This window comes from Fringilla coelebs, assembly GCF_963513975.1.
Source record: "Fringilla coelebs genome assembly, chromosome: 4".
NCBI classification, from domain to species: Eukaryota; Metazoa; Chordata; class Aves; order Passeriformes; family Fringillidae; genus Fringilla; species Fringilla coelebs.
The window spans coordinates 31,679,522-31,698,292 of NC_140032.1; the positions used below are offsets into that span (position 1 = coordinate 31,679,522).

Genomic DNA, 18,771 nt, shown 5'->3' on the forward strand with positions numbered 1-18,771 from the left:
TGCATTTTGAAAAGCTGATGACAGGATTATTATGAGAAGGTATTAAAGGCTGTCAGATTGACATTGCATATACTCTTTAGCCTACACAGTTTAAGTATTAGAGACAAGTATTTTGGATGGTCTCCTGATGATTCTTATTTAGAGAGTTTCAGCCTCTATTTTCCTACTGAAGCAATTCCTTTTTTCCATCAGCAATTCTTTTCCAGCTGTCTTCATTCCTTCCCCATGAGGACAAAATCACACTTGAATGCCAAGAATCTTTCTTTTTTTTTTCCCTGTTTTCTATTTTTTCCTTCTCAGTCCCTTATTTAAGTCTCTAGGTTTTTGACAGCATGTCTGAGGTTTGCTGTTATTTTAAACCAGCTGCAGATTAAACAGAGCATGAAGAGACATCAGTCCCCACCCATATCTCTTGTTCTGCGTCTGCAGTGTTGGCAAAAATCCCAGCACAGCGATGTGCCTTCCCTCTCACCCTTGATCCAATTCCCCCAGCACACACCAGGCTTTTCCTGTTGGCTCTCTGAACAGCCATGCCCTGCACTCAGGACCCCCAGGGCATGACACCTTTGGCACTGTGCACCCACTGACTCGAGCCCCTGTCACCAGGAGCCCACTGCAGGGCAGAGGGAAGGCAGCGCCTCTTCCCCCAGATGTGCCTGCAACAGCAGCATTACCTCTCCTCTCCTGTTAAGTCTGGACTGTTTTTATCCCTTCTCTGAATTCTAGTTCTTTCAAAACAAACAAGTGAAGTAAATCAACTCCCCAGCCTTTGAATACAGCTTTGGGATTTCAGGTTTGTTGACTGCAGTCAGCTTAGCACCGCACACCCTGACTCCAGACGCAGATAGGAGCATAAGCTTGTAGCAGGGAATTACACTTTTTTCCCTCAGTGTTATTTACAAATAAAGCATAAAAAATTTAAAGACAAAAGTAATTTTCAGCATCTTGATTCTTATCTCCCACAAATTTGATGTTTAATTCCTAAGTTTCATGACCTCATTTACTGGCAGAGCCACTCCTGCTGTTTACCTCCCAGTGTGGTGTAGGGCAATTATGAGTAGCACTCTGGAACATATTTTCAGCAATTATGGTAATGTAGATGATTAGGAAATAGGCTCATAAAGTTTGGCAAAGATAGTGCTGGTACTCTACTCTCCTTTCTGATGTAGTGTGAAATGTTGCTTCTTACCATGGGAAAGTAATTAATTTTTGATTCCTGTTTCTCACACTAGTATTAATTTCAGCCATGAAATATGTTTGCTACCTGACACAAAGTAACAGAAAATTATAAAAGGAAACAAGGAGATACAGGAACAGGATAAAGTTGTTTCTTTAATCACAGAGTTAGGTATTTGGAAAATAAAAATATACATTGTGGGAGGGGATCCTTTTATTGATTTTCTAGATAATCTTCCTCAAGAGAAGTAGGCCCTCATTATCTTTCTTATCACAAAACTATCCACAAAAATTACAATAACGTAGATGACAGCTCATTGGGAGCAATGGGTTAAAAGTGGAAGACTGGTGGGGATTGTAAACACACTCAAGTGACCTTGCAGCTGGGAATGCAAAAATTCTGGAGAGCAGCAATACAGGAAAAAAAGTATTTTATGCCTTCCACTGTTTGTGTTCTGTGTGCCTGCAGAACATCTGTGTGTAGATAACATGGGTGTTTGGTAACTTGGAGGCACCCTAAGGGTGCTCGAGCTCCCTGCCCTGGTCCTGAGAAGATCAAAGCCCAGTGGAGATCCCAGCACAATGGTAAACCACACTTGTGCAAACCCTTGGCAGACTGCTGGGAACAACAGGATGGGATTTTCCAGCATGAGCTGGGCTTGGTAGTGTCTGCATCCACGTGTGTCCCTCTGCCAAGACTTCTGGGTTTGTTTTCTTGGTTAGTACTGACACTTTTTTGGGTAACTCCCCAAGGAAACCAGGGGAATGCAACTGAGTAGGCATTTCCATGCCATTCCTTTCCAAGGTTCCAGCTTCTCTTCCCCCAGCCCAGTAAGCTTGTAAGTGGTTCGCCCCTTTTAACTACATTCAGACAAGAGAAGGAAATTTCTTTTTGCTGTGTGGCAACCTCCTAAGAGAGAGGTAGTTCCCAGCTCCAAGGTCCATACATGTCCTGCATCCTCATCCACTCCATTTTATGCTAGCAAGAACAGAAGTCTGTGGCTCAGCCATATTTTCTTCTGCCAAATCAGTGATCACAGAGTTTATTGTGATTACTGCTTTTTATTTAGTAATAGGAAAATTCCTGCTTTTCTGCATTTTAAAACAAGTACTTTACACTCCAGGCTCACCACTGAACAAGCACAACAAAAACACCATTGAAAAAGTACTAATATGCCTTATCCCATTGCTCTGAGGGTTGTTATCCTGCAGCAACACTTTGAGTGAGTCAGTAAGGCTCATAGTGTGTAGTTTTCTCCAGAATCCAGTCTGAATAGTCAGCAACTTTGGTGTAGACTCCCGGCTGCCTGGGGCGAGCGCAGCCTTCGCCCCAGCTGGTGATGCCCACCAGATACCACACCTCCTCGTGCCTGCAGGACAGGGGCCCTCCTGAATCTCCCTGTGTCACAGGAGAGAAAGAGAGAGCAGGCAAGGGAGAGGCCTCATCAGTATTTCTATCACAAAGAAAGCTTTGAATAAAATCAGCATAATTCAATGTTACCACCAGCATAACAGCATAGATTTCAGTCACTTTCACTTACAGCTAATTGAGAGGACTGAAGCAGGTGTTCTGATTGTTTAGTACGTTGATTTCTAAATAGTCATTGCAAACAAATTCTTCTTCCCATGAAGGTTCAAAACTACTGGTTTATATTATTTGAATTTTCATTATTGCCTTATCTATATACAGTGATTTTAAACTGTATGAAGTATTGGCAATATTTTTTCTTATGAACATATTTTTAGTATCTCAGTTCTCTACATGCCTTATCCTGCTTGAGTGACTCTGTCCCACTCAGAATAAAACACCTTTGTGTTTTCTTTTTCTACTCCTTTCTGAACATAAGATTCCTTAGAGAAGCTGTTACAAGTTGTTAGGACAACTGCAAGTGTGTTATTTTTTAAAACAGCATCTCCATGTTCTGTTACACTGTATCAGACAAAAAAAAGCTTAATTAGAATAGAGGAAAAGTTCCTTCCCAGCTCCTAGTATTTTTATTCCTAACTAATAATAGCAATAGTAACATTCCAGCATACAATTATTAAGTGTTTAATGTTTGCAGTGAAAAATGTATTTGGTAGAGAATTTAATATTAATAATCAGACTGAATTTCATATTAATAATCAGACTATTTTCTTCTTGCAGAAATTAACTCAGAATATTTAAACTCGTGAAAGTGCGTGAGTTTGCTCTTGAGCAGAGACTTTGGCTCATGGAACTCATGCTGTTGTGACATTTTCAACTCTAATTATGAACAGAGCAGTTTTCACAGTTTGTTTTCAGCCTTCTATCCCCCATGCATTTTAATAGCATTACTAGCACCCTCCCTTCTGGTTTTTACACAGTGGATGCTTTAAAAAAAGATTTTATGTACTGTATTTCCTACAAAGAAATGAGGAAAAAAAAAAGATAGAAAGAAGAAAACATCATAGGAAATCTGCTCTTATTGGAGAAATGCTTCAAGGTACTATACTTATGCTCTTTGGATTTCTGATAGCCTGAAGGAACACTGTTTTATTCTCTAAATGGATATCTATATATCCACACTCAGAGTTTCCTATCCATGGAATCTATCCCTAAAGATTTCAATGCCATATAAGAAATATTTTCCATATACCTTGGTTTTCAGTGCTTTTGACAACCAAAAGTGACAAGTTAATCAAGAGCTCTATTGATACTCATGCTTTTCTGATAACAATTTAAAAAAATTGTATTATTCATTTACATATTTGAACCTATGGTTGGAATATATAACCATACCCTACTGTTTGTCATTACCTTACAAGCATCCCTTCCTCCTTCATCATAGCCAGCACAGACCACTTTGTCACCTATTCTGTGCTTCCGGTACCTTGCCTGGCATTCCTCTTTTGACATGAAGGGAACAGGAGCCTTTTGAAGAATATCTTGTACCCGACCTATAGGGAAGGCAATATGAGATGAGAAATGTTTGGTTCTGGAAAAATAAAGATTAAAATTCAACTCTAGAAATCCCCATACACTGATATTACAAAGTGGGAGGTCACTGCTTCTGGAGTGTCAATAGATGTCCATGGAACTGATTTTCCTTCCTTTGTGTTAGCAAACAATGTAAATTGTCTTCTAATTTAAATGCTTTTATGTTGCCATCTTCTTTCTCATGACTGGAAAAGCTTCAAAACTCCCTTGTGATGTGAAACGAATCCTCATCCTGGAATGGCTCTCAGGACACTGGCCCTTGGAGCTTTGCTGTTAGCGTTGCTTTGTGTTAGTAACTATTATTTCCTAGTAAAGTGCTGCAATAAGTTTGGAAGCTCCCAGCTGCCAAATCTGGGCTGCTCTCTGTCCTAGTAGTTTTTAGGATGGAGAAACTTGCACATAGACTAAACAAGAGTATTTAAAACCAGCTTTTTCTCTAGTAATTAACAGAAGAAATTTGTCTATGCAGTAACTGCCTAAATTTGTTAGATTTCACATTAAACTATAACTTTCAGATAGGCACGTGTATAAAGGAAAAGGTCTCTTTAAAGAGAAACATTTACATCTGTATAAACATATGAAAATATAAGTAAAACCACACAAATAGATATGAAAACTTGGTAATGAAGAGCTTTTTGGCCTACCTCCATATAAAATCAGAGGAGTTCAAATCTCATCTACTACCACAACACAAGTCATTGGCATGGTCTATAATCAATCTTCAGAATAAGAAAAGCAACATACTTCCATCTCCAATTTCTAAAGTCATATGAATACAATCACATAAAAACTCACCATGGGTTATGTGCAGACTGTAATTCAAAACAGCCCAGTGGTAAATTATTATTGCCTTTTTTTTTCAGCTAGGAAAACCAGATATGTACTGGGGTTTGTCAGTAGATTAAACTAGAATCTAAGGAAGGGTATTTGAGTGTTGTAGAAGATGTATTTAGAGGTATGTAGAGGATTGAATTCTCAAGTATTTCAAACTACTGAACCAATTTATAAAATTAATTATTGTGTCAGACCATGGAGCTATTTAATGATAATTTCATACATCTTTCATTTATGTTTTATGGTGTCTTAATAGAAATCAATTCTAATAAAGAATTATATTAAAGTACTGTCTAGAAAGAATAGTGGTAGCTAAGAACCACTTTCTTTTGTTTTTAGAGAAGGGGAGACTTTTTGCCAAAAAACATTGATTTTAAAAATAGAAAAATTCACTGCTTAAAAATATTTCTCAGTACCTTTTTCTTTTCTGTAACCCCATCCAATTACCCAACAGTCAGTATAAAATATGTTAGCATCTTCTTTTGATGGCAGGCAGATAGGTAGTTGAAGATCTACAAGAGAAAATATTAGTTTGTCCATCAGAGACAGCAGCAACAGTAAGGTTTTGTGGGCATACACATGACTTCTGATGACAACTTCCATGTATGCTTTGTCCCTTACATTATGTATGACTTTTAGCACGTAAATTAAAGCTACTCATTTTCTTTTTGAAGCCAACAGAATAGATTCTCCTCAAACCCCAGCAAATTCTCTTCAAACCCCAGTTAACTGCATATTAAAGGAAGCCAGCCCAGGAGTCATGCACTGCCATAGCAATGCCAGCCCTGTGTCTTCCTGCACATTTTCACAATTCCTCTGCAATATGCTACATACCAGTAAAATTCATAGGCTCAGCAAGTTTCATTAAAGCAATGTCATATCCAATATGAGCATGTTGATACTGAGAGTGAACAATAATCTCTTCCACTTTGAAGAAGGGGGTATCCTCATTTATTTCTGATTGTCTCAAAATACCAGCATAAATACGCCAAATGTTGGGATTCTCTAGACTGAGGAGAAAAGACAGTCAGACTGTGACTAAATAGCCTAATGCAGTATTACAGTAAGAAAAAACTCACATCTCATGAGAATGAGATTCATCAGAATGTCTAGGGTTCTGCAGGTATTTGTTGTCTGCTTTAGAATTTCACCTTATAGATTAATTAAAATAATTTAGCATCAGCACTACAATGCTATGCTACAAAGGGACAAAGTACGGAGTTCCAGTTACATTAAGACACTGAATGTCTACCTGAAAAATTCACCTTTTGGCCACATTAAAGCAGTTCATCTATTTCTAGTTCTCATTGTTATCACCCTGAAAGGTAGGCCTCAATTTACCTTGCATGCTGGGCTAACCTTTGAGGCTTATTTGTGGATTTGCACTTCGGCCTCACCTGGCGACGCAGTGAGCGGCCGTGAGGATCCACTGGTTGCTGATGATGGAGCCGCCGCAGAGGTGTCTCTGGCGGGACAGCCTGGCGTGCAGGCTGACCTGCCAGGGCCATTCACCAGGGGAGGAGTCTGTCCCACCAACGATCCTAATTGTTCTTGCAGAATGCTGCATGCACACTACAGAAGTCATTTAAAACCGAGCTTAAAGACAACTTGCATTCACCAATTAAAAATGAAGATGAGGCCACTGCTGATCACTGAATAGGCACCACCTATTGCGAAGAAGGTGTTAAATGATGCATTTTTCATGGTTTAAGGTCATAAAGTCTATTAAAATCAAATTCACAATGCTGCTCTGGTGTTTACTATGCAAAGACCTGACTGACTTCACTTTTCCAGAACACTCTAACTTTACAAAATCACCCACTGGGACAGTGCAACCACTTTAAAAAAATATGCTTTGGCCTCCTACACTGAAATCAGGGAAGCGCCATCTATTTTTCATAAAAGAAGTTTTACTTACCAGTACTGGCTTTTTTTTTGCATAATCTTAGTGAGTATCCAGAGATACTTCCTGGTCCATGTACTATTTTCACTGGAGATCCATTTGAGGACATTCTTAGGTGACACTCACACTTTCTGCCAATGAATTAATGCAAACATTTAAACATTTAGTTTGTATTTTTTTCACTGAACAACACATACATTAACTCGCTCACCACATGTCTGGAATGATTATTTCAGCAATCTTTGAATATTTAAAAAAATATATCTCACCCTTCTTCATTGCATGAACCTTGGAGGAGAGAATAGGAAAAAAATTGGCAGCGGATCATGTCTGTGCAAACCTGCTGACAGGCTCTGTGTCCTTTAGTATAAGTGACAGTAAGCTCATCTCCCAAAAAATCCATCTGCGTGTAAGTGCGAGAATTGCAGGCTGTAAGAATGATTGCATTCAAAGCATCAGAAAGATATTACTTGGATTAATTAAAAATTAGTGGTTTAATTGTAGTTTATTGTTTACCAGGAAAAGATCTTCTGCAATTTAGGAGGCCAAAGCCTGATACAGCATTTTCTTGAGATATGAGTTCCTCTGGAATTCCACTTGTTGATGTCTTCAGAAGGCAAAGATTTCTACGATGAAATATTTTTCACAATAACTAAACCTGTTCTCACATTCTAAAAATAGTTGTTTATGTACCGGTAAAAGAAGGTTCTTTCCTAAATACACTCTTTTCTCCCAAGTCTCATTCTGTAGAAGTATTTCATATGAAAATGAATTAAGATCACTAGTCCACACTAAATCGAGGCAATCAATTGTGCTGTGAAATGCCATACAAATATACTACTAAAAGTGGTACAGTATTTATAAATATATAGAAGAGGTCGCTTTAGGAGATGCATGCCATCTCAGCTTTGCTTCTCTCTGAAATTCCTTGGAAACTTTATTCTTCTGATTTTTGTGGAATGTTGATTTTTAACTATTCTCACTACTAAGTATGAAAGAAGCCAAATAGAAATATTTTTAAAGCCATTAACTTAAATGAAAAATCTTTTCAAGGAAATAAGTTCACCCTGCTGGGAAACCAGATGGCTCTTTTGATAATGCCATAAAATTCAGCTTTAAGTTTTTAAAACAATCTGGAGGCTCATGTAATTTTGACATGTATAATTCTTTTCAGATACACAACCACAATACAAAAGTCCTTGGAAAACAGTTGAAATGCCCACAGGAAACTACAAATTTATGAACAAAACTCATAAAAAGCTGTGCTTTACTGAAAATAGCCTTTCAACATAAATTTACATATGTATAAGAAATTAGTGTTTAAAAAAAGACTCTGTGTTTTCAAAAAATAAATTTTAAATAATCTACATAGATAATATCATTTAACTGTCATATTCACCTTTGAGATTCTATTTGCCATTTCCTGGTAAAAAATGTAAAGAACAAGCACTTTGGAAAATATGTACACATAGTTTGGCAGACAGAAATATCAGGAGTAAAAATACTTGTCACATTAATTCCTGAAAACACTTGATCCTCAAAAATGTCCATTTGACAATCTGTATAAAAGAAGAACAAAATATCAAAATTCAAAAAACTTTAGTATGGCATCAGAATATTGAGATTTACAGATTATTCACATCTATCTTTATTCCCATTTTCCTTCTGTGATTGATAAACTGGAAAAGTAACACAGCATTTTAACCAAAAACTATTTCTCAAAAATATTTTTGATTATGTAAAGTCATGGAGAGCGCTACAGGGATAAGGTTCATATAGAGAAGAGAAATTACATATTACAATAGAGATTTGCTAATCTAATAGGGGAAAAATTAAATTAATTTTCAATGGGCATATCGTGTTCATAAGAAGACTAGAAAAAAAATAAGGTGATGATCTTCTTAGCACTTCTTTTCCTGTTTGAAAAGTAGGCAAAGTAAGTACGAGTGGTGCGCTCGGACGTGGCCAAAATATCAAAACACAACAGAGGCTTGGCAGGACAGTTCACACAACCAGACAATGGATATAGAGGTTACAGGAAATACTACATGTTTTAAAAGAGATTAATGAGTACCCTTCTTCAAAGGTATGCTTGAAGTCCCAGTTAGAATTCTAGTGCAAGAATTTGAAAAGAAATCTGGAAGCATCTGTGCAGAAGATGTTTCTTGAACCTATCAAGCTGCAGAGATAGTAAAAATAGTGAAATTATCCTAAAGACAGGATTTGGTGGCAGCAGAGAACTTGAGCTGTTGAGAAAGTACAGCAACCAAGTCAATACTGCCCAGTGTGCTATAGAAACATATTGGGAACATCTTACTTCAGAAAAGGAAACTATGAAGAGGCAGAGCTTACTCTGAATCCTGTTAATTTGATGAGGTTTTCAAAAAACATAGGTAAGAAAGGACAACAATACTGGGCAGTAATTACACAATAAGAACAGTAAAAAACATAATTAGAAATGTAGAAAATTAGAGTCAATTTACTCTCACAATTAGTAGTTAAGATCCTATGTTAAAAGGAAATAGCCTTAAGAAGAACAGATAGTCTCAAAGGAAATTATATTTCAAGCAAAAATGTGGATCTGAAACTTCAGGGAAACTAACCCATGATCTCAAGGACCATGTTCAGTGATCATTTGCTCAATATTCAGTGATCCCCAGGAAGATACTTTGCAAAGGGCAGAAAACAGACAAATTGCTCCACATGCGTAGTAGTGTGTGTGCATAAGAATAAAGTCAGAGAGGCAAAGGCAGAAAATGAAAGGCCACGTATAAAGGAATAAACTAAATAAATTCAGGAGAAAACCTCAAACAAATATTGAAATAAACTCATTTCAGATGTTGACAAAACAGCAAGGCAGAAGACATCACTGAGGTTTTATGACTACACTCTACAAATCTCTGTCTGGACAGATGTAGATGATCTGTCTGAAATTGGGACAGGTGACCTCCTTAGATGACTTCTTGATGCAGTAGTGCTGTCTAGGCTTCTATGATTACACAATATTTATTTCCTCTCTCTTGCCTGCTCTTGCCTCTTTCACAAGACACAGAAAGTAGGGAAAGACAGGCAGGAACAAGACTGATTTTCACATGATGTCATGGTTTTATCCCAGCCAAAACCCAAACTCCATGCAGTCACTCACTCACTCCTCCACCAGAAGGATCAAGGAGAGAATCAGAAGGGTAAAGGCCAGTGAACTTGTGGTTTCAGGTAAAGACTGTTTTGTAGGAAAAGTCCATGTTGGGCACCAAAAAGGACTTTGGTGGGTTGACCTTGTCTGGATACCAGGTGCCCTGCAACTTACTCTATTATTCCCCTTTCTCAACTGGACAGGTGAGTGAAAATGAGATGGATAACTACACATAGGTTCAAATAAGGCAGTTTACTAAAGAAAAAGTTTGCACACACACAGGCAAAGAGGACAAACCCAATTCTCTTATTTTCTACTTCCCATCAGCAAGTGATATCCAAACACTTCCTGGGGAAGTCTTCCTGGGAAGCAGGGCTTCGCACACGTAGTTGTTGCTCCAGAAGGCAAACACTGCAAATAACAAATGCCTGCCCTTCCTCCTCGTTTCTTTTGATTTTATAGCTGAGCTGACATCATATGACATGGAATGTCCCCATGGCTAGTTTGAATACACCTGACCTAGGCGTATTCACTCACAGGATCTTGCCCACCCCCAGATTATTGATGGGAGGAATTTTGGGGAGAGAGTGCTGATGCTGTGCCAGCACTGCCCAGCAGTAAACCCAAGCACTTTTGATTTTCAAAAGCAATATATTGATACACATCTCTATGAAATGTGATTTATACAGGAAAACTAGATTATCTGTGAGATAAAATAAGGCTATATGAAATAGAATAACAGCAGAATAACATCATCATCATTAAGAAAGGAAAATATCACACAGTAAGACAAAGTGGAGATAGAATTAATAAGAAGAAAAAAAAAAGAAAAAGTGAAAGATGTTTCAATTGAGAATAAGAAGGTTTGATACACACTGTTTGATTTTAGACACTTGAGAATTTTGTCTGAGTAATGATTGCAGGAACAAGCACAGACTTTTTGCTTTCATCACAAATCACTCACAAAATGCATATTACTTATTTCCTGCACATTTCCTATTAGCCAGCTGTATTAAAACACTGCAGATCTTCAATAAAAATTTTCAAGGGCATACACAGTATGCAAACAGAATGTAGAAAGCTCCATATTTCCCCTGATCTTTGAATCTGATGGGCTTTTATCTTCTATTTTTGTATCCATGATACAAAGATAACATTCAATTTCATCAAGCTAATATTATGAAAGCATTCTTTAGATCTCTAAAGAAGGGAACTGTTTCTGCAAGACAAATGATAACATGAAAAAATTAAAAATATATGAACCCCCTTTGTCCCTGAGTGTAATAACTATATTTTAAGAATAAGATTATTTTAGAATTATTCTACATAATGAAACATTTCTACATGCGAGTGATAGATTGCATTTCAGGATACATGTGCCTTAAAACTAATCAGAAATTTTAAATAGTTACCTAATTCAGAAAGTTGGCATGGCTTTAGAGAGAATCCAGACACAACCTCATCAAGCACCTTTATGTTGCTTGGAGTTCCTACACTGGTATGTTTCAAGAAGCATTTTTTACTGAATGACAAAGAGTAAAGAAAGTGGTAAGAAAACAGGTCTTCTTCCTTGGACTAAACCATCCTCTTGAACCCACAATTCCTACCATTGTGCATGGTCTGGCCGTGGGCCAGAACAATCTCCAGCCTCCAGAGCAGAGTTCAAATGATGAACAGAGCTAGCTGAACAATGCTTAACTTCCAAAACTGAGCAGATTAAGAGCTCAAAAATAGGTCTCATTAAAACGAAATAATTTCTCTGGATATTCTAATGATGCTATTTTCAGAACAATAAGCAGAGTAAGATTGAACAGAGCAAAAATGCAACACAGCTATCAATATAATTTGTATTTCAGTATCTTCAGAGAATTTTAGGATTTTTTCAAGGCTGTAATAATCAAGTTTGTCTTTTTCACCAACGGACAAATGAAAGCCAATTGACAATTGATATTTTCCTACCTGTAAGTGTGAACAAACATTTCAAGGAAGAGTAAATTGAATATTCTTGAGTAAATTCTTGCATTCTTAGAATGCTCTGAGATTTAATCTACTTAGGCACAGGGCTGTCCAGGGGAATTAATCCAACCTGTATTTACCAAAAGCTTGCATTGTGAAAAGTTTCAGAGGCATATGTAAAAAAATGACAACGGTTGTCATTGGTACATCGTTTTTGACACTCTTGATAGCTGTCAGCCATAGTAATATCAAAAATATTCCCTTCCATATCCAGTCCTACATGGACATCTGGGCTGCAAGCTGTGAAGAAAGAGAGACCAAGTTCTGAAAATGTACTTCTATTCTTTTCCCATCCCTTGCCCCAAATTGCCCAAAAGATAGCAGATTGTGTGACACAGCCCTCATAAGCCAGATGCCACATCCCACGCTCACTTCAGTTACACCATACTTTATACATAGATCTAGCACCAAATCAGAAATGTAGGTTTAGTGTAGTACCTCATGGCAAGGGGAAAAACTGGCAGGCTTTGACAGTGCCTTTGCCTCCATGAGAGAGGGACTTTAACCACTGTGGCTGACTGAGACCAGGATGACAGTCACCAAAGCAAGAACTCAGAATCAATATTAAAATAAATTTTCCCAGTTCCAAATTCATAGAGCGGGTTAAATGGTGCATTCTGTCCTCATGAACAACAGACATTTCCCACTTGAGTCAGAATATTAAATTTACACTTCACAGAGACAGGCCCACAATTGTGGGGTTTTAAATGAAGGTCATTTCACAGAACAAGGGTCAGCCAATGATTGGAGGCATTTTTAAACATGTATGCATAGATTTACATTTAGTCTGATTCTAGAGTAATTCACTGATATTAACTAGTCTAAATAGCATAAAGAATAACATCCCACTGAAATCCCTTTCTATTCCAAGATACTCAGAAACACAAACATGAAGGGTTATTGGCAGGAAAGAGCTTTTAAGGGCCCTGACTGCTCTGAAGGGCAGGTGGCAAGCAAAAGAAAGCACAACTTATTGATAATAGCTACAGTGGAGAACTTGCATAAAAACCTACTAAGTCCTGTCATCTTGAGATGCTATACCAATGCAACTAAAGAACTAGACTTACATCCATAAGACACTACTTGTCCTCAAGTCAGGAAGTGAATAACTATATTATTCCTTATTCTGTTTGTCTAAAGTACCATGCTATGCTTCAGTTGATCTCCTTTTAATGACATCACTATGGCAGTGCAGATTTAAAACATTCATAAAATAACACATTTAATAGGCTTTTAATATGCCTGGTGATAACTTGCAGGTATGGCATGCTGACATTAGGTCTTCATGTAAAGCACATATACCCTAAAAGATGCAGCTGCTAAAAAAATTATTACACAGGAACACAAAAGTATTGGCATCACTTTGTGACAATACACTTTTGCTTTGCTGAGCATCTGCACCTCAGAGTTGCAAAACAGGGTCACACATGCCATATAAACCACTTTCTGGACTGGAATTGTAATAGTAAATTAATCTTTAGAACTGGAGTCAGCAGTTAAAGCATGGGCTGCCATCTGCCTCTAGCTAATGAAACTGTGACTGCAGGAGCATGATTTCCCTGTTAGCTCATCTGGGGACGCTGGGTGTTGGATAGGTGGGCCTGAAGAGTAAAACCAGTAGAGATTTTGTCACTGTGTTTGAAAGTGGCCTGGCAAAGAACACACAAATCACTGCTTGGCTGCCTCTCTGATTTCATTCCTCTTCCCAAAATGCTAATTTTTTAACAGCTGCTATGAACTGCAGAGCATAAAATACATGCATGTGAATGAACATCTCTTACCACTAATTTGGTTACACTGTTTTAAGGAATGTCCAGAGATCGCTCCTTCCGTATCCACTTTCGGCAGCATTTCTGTATCACTGTCTTTTAAATAGCAGGAGAACCTGTGTTTTAAAATGCAGCAATTCACAGCTTTGGCAGTACAACACAGACTGTCATAACTGTTTCTCAGGTGAAATGCAGCCTGTCCAATATTTCTCAACATGAAAATTTGACAAGTGTAATCGGAAGAAAAATAGGGTCAAGCCTTACACGCTTTGTTGGCAGCTGTGGCAGATGAGAAGGAATATTTTGTTTGTGGGAGCTCCTAGAGATCCCAACAAAATGAAAAGCAGAGCCCAGGGTCAGGAGGACAGAAATGCACTGGGCATAGAGAGAAGACAACTTCATTCTCTCAGGCCACTGAAATTGTTAATTGTGAGAAAAACATACTAAATAGAAAAGATGGGGAACAGTACAGGGCAGATGTGAAATTATTCACATTGGAGAATTCAATTATTTCACATTGGAGATGTGAAATTAGTCACATTGTCCCTCAACAATAAATACATGGCCTAGAGGAGAGAGTGCAGAGTCAGTTCTCTTTCCTTGAAAGGGCCAGTGTGTGAGTGTGAAAAATTGGGCATTGTCAAATTTAACCTTTTGTATTCAAGCAATTACTCTTCGATCACCAGTTTTAGAGACACTTGACATTGTTTTCCCATGGCAACCCTGCACCTTTTCCTTCAGGTCTGTATTCTGTCAAAATGTTACCAGGTTTCTAAATTATCCCAGGAGACCAGCAAGTACATGAACGTTCTACCTTTTTGCAGGATCTTTAGTCCATGTGGCTGGCAGGTAGGTGAAGAGTAGACAGGTAGGATGGTAAGTACACACTATTTGGCAGTAATTGGCACTCGGTGTAAACACTGTAGTGAGGTCTCCTCCTTGGAAGACTGTATTTTCATAGATCTGAGTCACACATTCTGACGTGGAATAACAAAATTGTCAATTATTAGAGACAGGAACACTCAACTCACCAGAAGAGGGTGGAAGCCGCTTCTCCTCTTCATCATTGACCTTGCTTTTAAACCAGGCTTTTGTCAGGAAAAGTGGGTAAGGTGGGTGAGTAGCACAGTTCCTCTGAGTCTCATCTTTTCACTCCAGCAGAAATAATACTGTTTAGGGTGTCTCCCTCTGTTCCCTGTCTCACACCCAGTGCTGGAGCAGGGCAGCTTGAGCCCAGGTAGAAACTCAAGCTGGATGGGCCACAAGGCAGATCAGCATGGTAGAGGGGGAAGGTACCTTCCCATGGCAAATCTCAGGAACAGCAGAAGCCTCTCCTGAGAGAGGCCAACACAGAACATCACTATGAGGAAAACCAGGAAAAGGAAGTGCAGACACCAAAAGGAGTAAGAAAGTTTTATGTAAAGACAATCCTATTTTTTAGGGATCCTCTGAAGTCAGTCACAGGTGGTGCCACTGTGCACAGCCTCAATGGCCCCCAGAATTTCAGAGACCTTTACTCCACCCAGAACCGCCCAAACCTTCTTCACAATGAAGAAAATACTGTTACAGGAATATCAGGAACAGTTTAGAATAAAAATGAGCTGTACTACTACCTTGCATCTGCAGGACTTCTTAACTCTGAATGACATACTGAACTCTGTAATGGCAACCACTCATGCTGCAGAGCTCCGCAACAAGGCTACCCAAGCAGCAACCTCCTCACATCTTTCAAAATGAAGGCACTTGTAAGATCACAGAATCACAGAGTATGCTGGGTTGGAAGGGATCCACAAGGATGATTGAGCCCTCCCCCGGCCCTGCACAGGACCATCCCCAAGAGTTATGCCATGTGCCCAAGAATGTTTTTCAAACACTTTTTGAATTCTGTCAGGGTTGGTGCTGTGACCACTTCCCTGGGGAGCCTGTTCCAGTGCCCAATTGCTCCCTGGGTGAAGAACATTTTTCTAATATCCAACCTAAACCTCTCCTGACACAGCTTCAGGCCAGTCCCTCTGGTCCTGTCAGCCTCCAGACTGGAGACTGGGGGTCTTGAATATCCACTGTAGTGGAGAAGCAGGGTAGTTTGTCCAAGGGCTCTAAGATCTCTGCATTAAAACACACAAGAGATCTGTCTTTGCACAGGACCACTCTCTTTTTGAATTTGCCCTCCAAAAGGAGTAGCAAACCAATAAAATGGCAATTTTTATTCCTGCATCTACCAAAGTGCTTTTTCTTGGATAAAAGATAAAGATAAAAGAAGGTACTTTTACAGACTGGGTGGAAACCCAACTGAAAACATTTTATCTAGTGGCTTAATCTGTTACTTTAGAGTGATCATACTGCAACAAGTGCTATTTAAAATGAAAACAAAAGGTGGTATCATATTGGATTTGACAGTTTTAAATTATAAAGTTATAAAAATTATGCTGAGTTATAAAAGCAAATTTTAAGATATGCTGAGTTTTAAAAGAATACGAGTGGATTTTATTTGTTATTATGATTAAAAACTATGCTTTGGCAATTCAGCATTTCCTGCACACAGGTATATACTTTTTTTTTAAAAAAAGGAATAAATAAGGATTATTTGACATATTTGCTAGATGTGTTAATATCTTTCAAAGGTTAAGTCCTTATTAGTAAAAAAATAAACTTTATAAACATCCAAATTCTCTGGTATGTATATACTTTCAAGCTCTTTCTCTAAAAAATGCTATTTATTATTCTTAGTAGCATTACTTTATCCAGCTTGTCATTAACATAAAAACATTTTCAATTCATAGAATACACCAAGTGAATTCTAAATCTAAAAGAAAAGAATATTGCAATTATTTACTGTATCAGATATTTTGGATCCTATTCATCTTCTTCCAGCATAAATTAACACCAAAAAAAATTATTTATGCTGTAAAACTATGCACCATGTAAAACTGTGCCAGTTCTGGGCACTTTAATTTAATTAAAATGTGTTCCAGGCCTCAGAAATTTTCCAAGATTTTATTTTTTCTGAGACTTAAAGCCAGGTAAAACATTTTCTTAAATAATATTTCACTTGTCTGTTATATTTTTCTAAAAAGCTGTTACCTAGTTGTTCTCTGAGAAAACAGCTAATACATTACTGAACTTACACCAGTGTTAGTCCTTAGTTATAATTTATCAGGAAAGGGAATTTCAGAGAAGTGCAATGCAGTTTTTTGTAGTTTAACTTTTGTTACCGGAACAAAGTAAATCATTAACCCATCATGAAAGACACACATTACCCTGCCTCCTACATCCCCTAAGGGCCTCCTTCCCCAGCTGCCACTGGGCACAGAACATGGACCATCACACCAATTTCACAGTTACATGCCATGGTCCCAGGTGTGCTGGGGGAGGTGACAGCAGAGGGGGTGGCAGGACAGAGTCGGTAAAGCCCCACTAGAAAGTTCCATGTCAGACAATAGGGTTATGCCAGTTACCAGACTTAACTCAACTCAATTCAGCAGAATAAACAGCTCTCTCCAGAGCAGACTGCAGTTACTAATCTTCTCCCCTCCTACAAGAGTTTCTCTACAAGAGTCTTCTACATTGTTTGCAAATCTCAGGAATTATATATTAACTTACCACTGTAAACGGAAGCAAGTAAGAAAATGAAATAAAAAGTCCGATAAATCCAATTCATCCTAAAAACCACAAAATCGTTCTTTAGGAGATGTTCAATAAAGGCTGTGTAGTTAGTTTTATAAAGCACTGCTAAGCCTAACACTGATTTACACTTGTACTGTTTCACCATTAATTCAAAATTACATTGACAATTACAATTGCAGCTGTGACATGTTGTTTGGCATACCTTTTATCAGCAGAATATTCACTCTTGCTTAGACTGGGAACAATATTCCACTGAAATTACATTACTAATACTGACTCTCCAGATAGTTTAGTAAATACAGTTTTCAAAGTAGCAAACTAATGACTCACACTCACTGCTTCATATGCTATGAGAATTCTAAGCTTTATTTCACATGCAACAACTTAACCTGTGAAATAAGTTAACCACAAAATAGAAGCCATAAAAACTCCAACTTGCACTGTCTTGTTGCTATGATAACCTTTCACTGAATACCAGTGCATTATTGCAATAATGATTACATACCTGAACACATAATAAGTCTGGATGCATGGATCAGGTTTGCACTCTACTAAAAAAAAAAAAAGAAAGGTCAACACTTTGTGTTAAATATTACTGCCCGCAATGCTAACTCATCTTTAATGTTTACTTTGAACGGGTACTGTTTTTGTCAATATTGTTACTGACCTTGGGACACATTTTCAGAACATCTGTCATCCACACTGTACTGGAATTGATCCTGTATAACCTCACATATGCAACGTAGTCTCTCTTTTACCTCATATAAAATGATGATAACATTTTAAACTGGAAAAATTTTCATCTTTATATCAAATTACAGAATTTTCATTGTCCCTGGATGCAATCACAAAATCTACCTGTATCTGAATATTTACAAACAAAGTAAGGTGAACTTACCATTTTTTGTCTTGCTGCCCATGTGTATTCAATTAAAATAATTGATTAATTAAAAACTAATTAATTTAAAAACTAACTAGTTAATTAAAAACAAACTAATTTTAATTAATTAATTAAAATAATTAATTAAAACATTAGTATTCAATTAAAATAATTATTTTGCCTCTGTGTGTGTGTGTGTGCGCGTGCATTTCGATTGGTGGCACAAATGGGTTAGAACTTTTGTCCAAGAACTTAGTTTCTTCACTTTTCACTTCTTGTCTGGGCTTTCCTATTCAGATATTGGGCAGTTATTCCAGTTTGTTACTGTTTTAATAAAAACACAACCTAAAACCAAGACAAAAAAAAAAAAAACACCCAAGAAAACAAAACCAAAAAAACCCAAAATGAGAAAAAAAAAAACCTGCAATCACTCATGCAACATGTAGTCATTCCCACATTCATCAGTATTTTCTATTT

General features: G+C 37.7%; 1 protein-coding gene across 1 annotated transcript; it reads right to left on the reverse strand.

The window, feature by feature from the left end:
* Positions 1–2,404: 2,404 nt before the first annotated feature.
* Positions 2,405–17,448, reverse strand: LOC311153121 (coagulation factor XI-like; the record flags this gene model as incomplete). Its single annotated transcript, XM_084204729.1, has 14 exons — positions 2,405–2,575; positions 3,956–4,095; positions 5,386–5,481; positions 5,804–5,979; positions 6,367–6,541; positions 6,888–7,003; positions 7,142–7,301; positions 7,389–7,498; positions 8,272–8,431; positions 11,418–11,527; positions 12,102–12,261; positions 13,803–13,906; positions 14,605–14,767; positions 17,391–17,448. The coding sequence occupies 14 exons, from the start codon at positions 17,446–17,448 to the stop codon at positions 2,405–2,407; spliced, it is 1,899 nt and encodes a 632-aa protein (XP_084060855.1).
* Between the last annotated feature and the right edge of the window lie 1,323 nt (positions 17,449–18,771).